The 9,767-nt window shown below is 42.5% G+C and overlaps 1 protein-coding gene across 1 annotated transcript; it reads left to right on the top strand.

Moving 5' to 3' along the window:
* Positions 1–2,243: 2,243 nt before the first annotated feature.
* On the top strand, positions 2,244–9,764 carry pcbp2 (poly(rC) binding protein 2). Its single transcript, XM_018745696.2, has 13 exons — positions 2,244–2,423; positions 3,402–3,526; positions 4,501–4,524; positions 4,633–4,665; positions 5,312–5,428; positions 5,556–5,687; positions 5,777–5,905; positions 6,031–6,105; positions 6,723–6,764; positions 6,880–6,952; positions 7,436–7,488; positions 7,926–8,095; positions 8,514–9,764. The coding sequence occupies exons 2-13, from the start codon at positions 3,458–3,460 to the stop codon at positions 8,548–8,550; spliced, it is 954 nt and encodes a 317-aa protein (XP_018601212.1). The 5' UTR covers positions 2,244–2,423; positions 3,402–3,457; the 3' UTR covers positions 8,551–9,764.
* Positions 9,765–9,767: the final 3 nt, after the last annotated feature.

Raw genomic sequence — 9,767 nt, 5'->3', positions numbered from 1 at the left:
TTCCGGTAACCGCACTGCTGACCATGCATACCTGTCCTGTAAGGTCTTATGACTTGTTGTGCTTAGCTAAACAGTTGGGAAAGGGAAATAGTTTCATACAGAGTTGCAAAATTAATTTTAAAAACACCTGAAATATTTGTGACATGCACAAGTCAAGGGACATCCATCCTCCTAGATCGTAAGTCGTACCTGAGGAAGAAACAAGGGTCAAGCGCACCCAGTGTTTAATGGACTGATGGTACACAGAGAAATGGCAGGTGTGTTTTTGTCTTGTGCATGTTTTTACTGCTGTAAAATGCTCAGTAAGTGAACCCTGTATTGGACAGTGGGCGCTGCGGCACTGGAGGTGTATTTAAGTCCCTGTAGTTGCTCCAAGAAAGGTTTACTGGTACTTGGGGGAAGATGGTAACAATAGCTGAATCCCTGCAGTATTTACAACAAGGAAATACTAATCATTATTCGTATCGTCATCCTTATAAACAAGTGTTCGTGCTGAAATCACTGTATTTAACAACAAGGAAATGTATTATGCGTATATTCTCAGAACCGCCACAGGTCTGCCTTTGGCAACCCTCCACGTGCCACGGGGGACCCCTGGGTTCTGGAAAAATCGCCACGCATGACTGTTACAGACCTCCTGGCGCGAGCCTTTAAAGGGGCCGTAGTCATAAAACAGCGACGATTTTGCTTTTATATTTCACTACGTGCAGCAAGCACGGCAGTTTGAGAAATTCTCAAACGTCTAGAGTATATGGAGAGAGAGCGAGAGAAAAAAAAAAAAAACAGATTCGCCAAAGACTATTAAATACAACACGATTTTATTCGTTGACGCGTGAACATGCCGCCGCCCCTGGTGGTTTCTCTGAATCACTGCAGCACTTCGCCGAGGCTGACCGTCCTCTGGAAACCATCTTGCGGGAAGCATTGAATGTGAACGAGCTGCTGCGCGCGCTGCCGTCGGGCTCCGCTATTAAAGACGGGACAGCAGATGACGCGTCGTGCACGAGCCGCGTGGCCGAGCGCACAGCCGATACTCCATTGGCTGGGCGCTCAGTTACACGCAGCGCTGTGATGCAGCGCGCAGTTAATAAACACATCCTTCTGTATTTATAATAACAGCACAATGTTAGTTCGAACACTTCTCAGCTCAATTTTATTTCAAAACAGCCTTAATGCGGGCTGCACGTTACAATGATAATAAAAATATGAGCATTGTCTTTGTCCCATGAGCTTTAGTGTAACATTTACTAAAACAAAAAAGAGCAGTTCTTGTTTTTGTGGGCTTCTCCTGTAATAAGTTGTATTATCTTTTTTTTTCCCCAAAAATACAAGTATAATACCATCTTCCATTCAATTTTCACTAACCGCTTGTCCAGTGCAGGGACTTATTTACTTTGTCAATACATATAGGTTGGCGGTTTTCTGGACGTAACACAAATGTCGCTAAAATAAAACAAGCATATATTTTAGTTCAGCTGATGGCACGTTTTGGAGGTGAGAACTAGGACATTACGAATGCTTTGTTTTATGGCTTGACGCAATTGCTTGTAACATCGTGTAAGCATCATGTTCTCTGTAGACCTCTGCTAATGCCCATGTGACGCGTTACAGCCCAAACCCAAAGGGACAATATGCTGGAAAAATTTTGTGTGATTATTAAAAGTTATTGTCTGAAAACTCAAGCATTCCGCATGTTTCAGCCTTTTGCAATAAACATTTTATTTGCGAATCAGAAGTATTTGGGCCTTTAGTAAAGACACTAATAACTCATTTCTCCATCGACGCAATTCAGTACAATATTATTACAGAACAGCCTACAAATCCGCCCAACTCCCGATTGTAACCCGTTAATATTCCCATAATGCATTGTTCATATATCATGACTTTCAAACTGATAATGCATATTTATATACTAAACTCTTAAACGTATTGTTCATAATAGGGCAATATGTAATGCGAAAAACGGGATAAATGTATGAAGTACAATTTAAAATATATCGGGGAAGTATTTTTTGATGTGTCCCCATTACTGAAATACGAAGCCGTCTCGTGATGTCTGCTGTAGCTTCACAAATGTAGCAAGTATACAATATTAATAATTTACACGGCTTAATTTTCCACTTGACAACCTCTTGGGCTCTATATGTCGTTTACCTTGCTGAAAATAGCGAATAAAGGCGAGTGCGGCAGTGCGCCGAGGGGCTGGACCGGGACGGGCCGGGTGAGAGGTGAGGGGTGAAAGGTGAAAGGTGTCAGTTTTGTTGTCTTTGTGTAAAGAGTGGAGCGCGATCTCTCGCTGTCTCTTTTTCCCTCTTCCCCGTATCCTTTTAAAACTCTCCCCCAGGGTTTATACCCCCCCGAACCTCCCCTTCTACCCTTAAAACCCTTCCCTCCCCCTGAACTCATCTCAAGACACGGATCGGGTAAGGTTACTTTACATCTGGTTGTTTTTATAATTATTGTAAAAGACGCGATTCGCGTGCTAACTGCTAGTAGCGCTAGCAGTGTTAGCCGTCAGGCTGCGAGCCGAGCCGCTAGGCCGCACGGGGACACAGCGCGGATTAACAGCTCCGCGGGTCGCGCGTCTTATTCCGCCGTTGCTGATGCAAAAAATTTTTTTTAGAAAATCGTCACTCGTGTTCTTCGGCGGTCCCGTATCTGTTTTCCACGATTAAACAGGCGGCTCGCCAGCTCTGATTTAGAAACCGAAGCGGTCCGGAGTTGAGAACGTGGAGCGGCTAGCTGGTTAGCTTAGCATTCTTCCTTAACTTGGCTCGTCCGCCTCACTTCGAGCTTCTTCAGTCCTACTGATGTGTCACTAGTCTGCTGCCGAACAAGCCCGTTAACTGATAGCCAGCAGCCGGAAAATGGCCTTTTTACAGTGCCGAGTGTGATCTGCGCCGGCGGTTTTTCGAAGAATCCCAACTAGTTGTCCAGTCTGACGTTGTTGTAATTTCTCTGTTAGCTAACATGCTAACGAGCCGCTGTCCAAACCAAAACGCTCGCCGTGTTCGACATGATCATTCTCCCGAAAATGCGGCGAACTTGACTTCCTAGCTACGCACAGTAAAAAGAATCTTATCACGAGAAACTTAACAAGTGAAGATGTTTTTAGTTCTTTCAAAGAAAGCTATTAGTAATTGAAATGGGACAGTCAGTCAGAGTGTTTTCGAAGTGACCCGGGGACCGTGGTAGGATAGGAATGAGTTCATAGATACTTAGATACTTGATCGCTTTTCTCAGCAGATACATCGCTGCCTGTTTTTCTTCTCGTACCTATTTTTCACTCTCTTTTAGGGTAAGTTCTGCTCCACTGCAGCGCACAGCTACCAGCCATTGATGTGCCCTTCTCTCAACTTGTCTGTCTCTCTGTCTGTCTGTCTCTCCCTCCTCACACTCAGATCTGACCAAAGACTGCAGCTCCCCACTGGTCACCAGCTCTGCAGACCCTGCGATCATGGACTCCGGTGTGATTGAAGGAGGTCTCAATGTCACCCTGACAATCAGGTTGCTCATGCATGGAAAGGTTCGTTTGGAATGGTCAAGTTCGACAGGACGACCGCGATGATGTTGACGATGAATGTTGTAACGGTCCCTGTGTCTACTCCCTTTCCTTTCTTCCCCTCTTTTTTTTCAATCCAACATTTTATTCCTCTCCAAAAGGTCTGTTTGCGAAACATTTAGTTAATCTCTTTATGTCCTTCGCATTATTGCCGCATGCAATTAGCGAGCGCTGCAATTTCATGAGAAACTGCTGAGCATACAAGCGATCGTATGATAAACTGTGGTATTTCACTCGATCCTTTTGCATTTAGATTTATTCATTTAGCTGATGCTTTTCTCCAAAGCAACTCAGTGTTAAGCTGCTTTGCAGTTATTTACTCGTTTAAACAGCTGGGTAATTTTACTGATGCAATTTAGAGTGAATACCTTGCTCAAGAACAGTAGAGTGGTAGATGGGGGGGGGGGGGTTCGAACCTGCAGCTGATCCATCTGATAAAGTGAACACATGCAGGGTTAAACAAGAGTAATGTCTGAGTCCTTTAGGGAATGGTGTTCTTCGAGTAATGAGTGTCCTTATTCAGCCAGATGTAACCTAGATTGTCTGCTTGTCTCTGAATCCCCAGGTGTGTTTTACTAGTACTGTTCTTTCACAAGTAGTATGAGTGGTTGTGACTCTGAAACTGCTCTTTAAGCCTGTGCAACTCTTAGTTTCTTTTTCGTGCTGCTTTCAAAAACTGCAACTTCCTCTCTCACCTAATCAAAAAACCTAAATTTAATATGCTATTTGGAATAGGGCCTTCTGGTGTTTTCATAAGGTGAATATCTTTGCCTGAAAATCCTTACATGTGCCGGTCTAAGTAATGTATCTATACTAAAAACCTTTAATGTCACACATTATTATGTTTGGAAAAACATTTGTGAACATTTCCGGAATATTGTGAGTTGCGTGGTTTAATTGAGTGTCTAAATGGTATACACACTTTTTCTTTTTTGTAGGAAGTTGGGAGCATTATTGGCAAGGTTAGTACAGCCTTCTTGTCACTGCATTGAATTTTCTATTTCTGATTGACAGTAGGTTAAGTTGGTGTTTCAATTTGTGTGTTTTTTTTTTTTCTCCTTCCTTTATAGAAAGGTGAATCTGTTAAAAAGATGAGAGATGAGGTGAGTTGAGCTTGCGTTGCTTGTGTCTTTGAAATGGAATGTAGTGTTGCGTACTGCACTGAGACACTGTATTTGTCATCTGTGACATGGGATGGTGTCAGTAATGACTGTAATCAACTACACGTTGGCCTTTATACCACAATTTGGGAAACACTGGGAAGGTTTGCCCTTCTAACGTGTCATTGCATGTGGGCAGATGGTAGCGGAGTGTCATAAATAATTAATCAATACTGAGGTGAGGTGATTATTTCTGTTCCAAATGCCAGCTTCTATTTAATGTCAAGGCTAGAGAGAGCACAGCAAATATCTCCACCGCTCACACTTGTGAGTTGGCTACGTAGAGTTAGTGTTGTTTGCTGGCAGGGCAATGGGAAAACATGGAAGTTGTTATTCCAGAACATTCCACCTTGGTAATTAAAGCTGTTAATAGCATCCATGGCAAGGCAGGGAATTTACTTGATTTTTTTCATGCCAGGTTTCTTAATGTGAAGTTTCAGGCCAATCTCTTCAGGTGGATTTCGCCATGGAACGTGTGTGATTTGCTCTTTGATGTTGTTATGCAGCACATTTTAGGGTATGTGCAAAGCTGTTTAAGGCTGTTTCCGTTTTAAAGCGGGATTTAAAAAATTGTTCCTTTATTTCTCAGAGCGGAGCACGGATCAACATCTCAGAGGGAAACTGTCCTGAGAGGATCATTACTCTGGCTGGGCCTACCAATGCCATCTTCAAAGCCTTTTCTATGATCATTGACAAGATGGAGGAGGTGCTCTTCAGTACTCCACTACTTGCCAGTGTTGGCTTTACTTCCTTCACATGCAGTTTAATTAATCAACTCCCTTCATGTGATTGTCTTGTAATCACTATTGGGTTCTCCTCCCCCCCTTCATCAGGACATCAGCAGCTCAATGACCAACAGCACTGCTGCCAGTCGCCCTCCAGTGACGCTGCGCATTGTTGTTCCTGCCAGCCAGTGCGGCTCACTCATTGGCAAGGGTGGCTGCAAGATCAAGGAGATCAGAGAGGTGAGTCGCACAGCTGTAGCAGGTGCTCTAGGGTGGTTTTGTACCCTTAATTGAGGACTCCTTAGTCAAAAGTCATGTCTCTTCCTCAGTCAACAGGAGCCCAGGTGCAGGTGGCAGGCGACATGCTGCCCAACTCCACGGAGCGCGCCATCACAGTTGCTGGCACCCCTCCGTCCATCATCGAGTGTGTCAAGCAGATCTGCGTCGTGATGCTTGAGGTGTGTTGCACTATATGACTTATGTGTTTGTAGCACTAGTGTAATTAAGAAGGTGTGTTCCCATTCTCCCTTAGTGTAATAGTGTGCCCATTAAACACAAGTCCTGTTTGTGTTTTTTTCCTCAGTCTCCCCCAAAAGGCGTCACCATTCCGTATAGACCTAAACCTTCAAGCTCACCTGTGATCTTTGCTGGTGGACAGGTACCTTTCCATGGCACTGTTGCATTACAGGGTGCATGCCTTTTGGTTTAATTCAGTAAAAATTACTTTTTACAGTGCACTCCTTTACATGGTAGCTTCACTGTCGCTTCATGTAGAATATCAAGTTTTTTTGCAAAAGGGCAGAGGCATGAGGAAAAATAGCATAACAACTTAGGGCATTAATGGTAACACTGCGTATGGATACGCAAGTGATTCACAGTGAAATATGAGTGCTGGGATGGAACCAAAATGCAGCATGAAACACTGGGAGAGGAGGAGGAAACTGGGGATATCAAAGCTGTTTGAGTTGTGAATGCTAATTACCTAAGTAGGGAAAACTATTGGTGTCGTATGAGCAGGGTCAAACACGTTCAGTTGCTTATTCAGTCACCATGTGTCAGGCCAGCTGCTGATCAGGCTATCCCACAATGGAAGCAGTGAGACTTGATCAAGTGCCAGGACTGGATTTACTGCATTCAGTATTGGGCAAGCAGGACAGTGCCTGTTTATAAATGGGATGTGTGTATCGTCCAAGGGGTTTGAAAACGGTGGCAGTGCTTTCTGAGGTTGTGTGAACGAAAGCAAGGACAGTAGTTCAAAATCTGCTCTCGTTTCAGGCATATGCCGTTCAAGGGCAGCATGCGATCCCTCAGCCGGATGTAAGTGAGCTGTAGTATCTGCTTTCCTCCACACACAATGAGACTGTTGTAAGTGCACATTGGAAAAAATACTTTTTTTGTACTACCTGTATTTATTTCTTAAATTTTTTGATAGCTCACCAAACTGCACCAGCTGGCTATGCAGCAAGGCCCCTTCCCTCTGACTGCTGGTAGCCAAGGATTCACTGGTGAGTGTCTTGAAAAACCATGTAACAATTCTCTTTGACTTACCAGTTTACCTTTTGGGTCAGGCTTTTTTTTTGTTTTGTTTTGTTTTGTTAGTCACTTGAGCACGTTTCCTGATTGCTAACATTCCTATGTATTACATACTGTGCATTATTTAGGCAACTGCAGTGCTAAGGTAATTCATGAATGTAGATTGCTACTTGCAAGGTCGTGCAATTTTTCCTAGTAATTCAATGAACGCATGACCTTTTAAGTGTTGTAGCAAGAATTTTTGGCATCTTGAATGGTTTCCATTTTCTAGTTATGCAATGCAGTACATACAGCCCTTTTGCAGCAGACTGAAATGGTACTCTGTTGGGTCTTTGGTGTATAAGAGTCTACTAGGTTGGGTTTAAAGTGGGTTTTAGTGAGGTACACAGATTTGTGTGATTCTTAGCTCTTCAGACAACTGTTATACTCATGTAACGGGCTTTCCTATTGAGCAGGTATGGATGCATCAGCCCAGACTGGCTCCCACGAGTTGACCATTCCAAATGATGTAAGTCTTCCCACCTCTCCAGCTTGCTGTATTCGAAATGGGGACTGTAGCACTGGGCTCCATTGCACATAAAGCTAACCGCTGTATGGAAAGGAACTGGTAATTTTGCTTATAGTGCAGTTCATTTGACTGAGACAGCTGTTTTAACATAGTTTTAAAAAATGTAATTCTGCTGTATTTTTGATGAGCTTGCCCATGTATCTTCACATGTATGCAAATCGGACTGTAGAGCCAAGGCTGCACAAATATGTAAACTGTGTTACTGGTTAGTATTTGCAAAGTTGAATGTGCAGACTAAGGGTTGGGTTTTTTTTTTTTTTTAAAAAATATATACATGTATCTCTCCCCTTTCAGGGACACACTGTGGCGGTGGAAACATGCTAGTGCGTTGTTGTACTCTCTGTAAACTGACCTCATCTGCTTCTCCAATCCCCTAGCTGATCGGGTGCATCATTGGCCGCCAGGGTGCCAAGATCAATGAGATCAGGCAGATGTCTGGGGCCCAGATCAAGATTGCCAACCCAGTGGAGGGCTCTACTGACCGGCAGGTCACCATCACCGGGTCTGCTGCCAGCATCAGCCTGGCAGAGTACCTCATCAATGCCAGGTAAGGGTGCTATGTGTCTTGGCAGGTGATGTGCAAAGAGAAGTTGGTAGGACTCATGGTTATTCTCACATTATGTTGCTGTACAAAATTGTTTATTTGGCTGTTGAAAGTCCTGTCACCTGCCAAGTCTGGTAGCTTTGTTTGTAAGGTGTGGTAGGTTGTTGTGTGTGTGTGTTTTTTTTTTTTCTTTTTTTTTTTTGTGCATAAAGTCTGTCATTTGTCTTTTAAATTTAAGGCTGTATGCTCAGGTAGAGAATAGCGACCAGGATGAGCAAAGTTGTAGGTTGTTTTTCCAAGTTGCTACCGAATTAGTCTCTTATTCATACAATGTTTAGATTTTGTTCACTTGGTTATTATACAGCCAGTTCTTGTTTTCCTGAAAAAAAATATATATTTTTTTTTGGTCTCTCTTAACTAGGTTGTCCTCAGAGGCCACTGGACTGGCGACCAACTGATTTAAGATGCCGTGTCTGCACTAGTGCTGACTTTTTACCATCATTTCCCGTACACCAGTGACTGCAATTAATCAGGATTTTCGTTTTCAATTCTAACCAACCTATAAACACATTCTCACTGTTTATTTCTTCATGCATTTTGGTTTTAAATCCCATTGAAATCAAGGTTTTAAAGTGTTTTCTTTTTTTCTTTACATTTTTTTTGCCCTCCCATCAAAGAATGGAGGTGGATGAATCTAAGTAGTCAGAAGTGTAGTTCTGTTGTGGCAGTTTTTCCAAAAAATTAAAGTGAAAAAGGAACATTAAAAACTTCACTCTGCTTGTTTCCTTTAAAATTCCCCTGTATTTATTGACCCACCCTGCCGTATTTTGATGGTTGGCAGCAAACCCGACCTCAGTGTGGGACCTCATTGATCTTTGGGCTTGCTGGGGGAATGGGCTCACAACCCAGCAGTGGCGTTGGCTTGCTCCTGTCTCACCTGTATTATCTGGATCAACACTAACTGCAAGCAAATGCTTAAAATGCTTTATTAAAGTGAATATGAAATCTATTAGTAGAATTGTTTTAGCTGTTCTTTGCCACTCTTAATTTGACTTTTTCTGCATCATTCCTATTTTTCACCCAGTTTCATGTTGGAGGTTGTGTGGAGGGGTGGGAATTTGGGCACAGGCATGAGGCCCAGAGGTGGGGGCTTGGATCCTTTTCTAGAGACTTATACTACTAACATGTGTTGGTATATTTGTTTCAATAGAGAAAATATTTTTTTTAAGTAGAGTGGGTGGGGATTTTGGGATGGAAAGAGGGTCTCATTGTATAGAGCCCAAGAGGTTGATTATTCAGTTTATTAGGAAGAAAAGTTTAAAAAAAAAAAAAAATGACTGTAGTTTCCTGCTTTTTCTTTGCTTGGGTCAGATTTTATTTTTACTATTTTTTGCAGGAAAAACTCCTGTTTTGTGCACGTTTTCAAAAAAAAAAAAAAATGTAGAACTGGGTGCCACAGAATTCTTGACAAATTACAGAATTAAAAATGTCTGAAAAGCTAAAACTATTATGGGCTCTTGGAATGCTTCCTTCTCTGTATTTAATTACATGTATAATGCCCGTTTTGACTGGTTCACAAGGATCTTGGAGCTCCACACTTGTCAGAAGGCATGTTCAGGCTCTTTAACTGTGCTTTTTTTTTTTCCCTTTTTTTTTTTTTTTTTTTTTTTTTTTT

The sequence above is a fragment of the Scleropages formosus genome, chromosome 1, assembly GCF_900964775.1.
Source record: "Scleropages formosus chromosome 1, fSclFor1.1, whole genome shotgun sequence".
Classification (NCBI taxonomy): domain Eukaryota; kingdom Metazoa; phylum Chordata; class Actinopteri; order Osteoglossiformes; family Osteoglossidae; genus Scleropages; species Scleropages formosus.
This window is presented reverse-complemented; position numbering and strand designations above follow the sequence as displayed.

Bases quoted from the DNA above. Each gene is read 5' to 3' on its own strand.
- pcbp2 (XM_018745696.2), top strand. From the start codon at position 3,458: ATGGACTCCGGTGTGATTGAAGGAGGTCTCAATGTCACCCTGACAATC. The intron at 5,429-5,555 runs GTGCTCTTCAGT...CCCCTTCATCAG, and splicing joins TCATTGACAAGATGGAGGAG to GACATCAGCAGCTCAATGAC. The intron at 8,096-8,513 runs GTAAGGGTGCTA...TCTCTTAACTAG, and splicing joins GAGTACCTCATCAATGCCAG to GTTGTCCTCAGAGGCCACTG.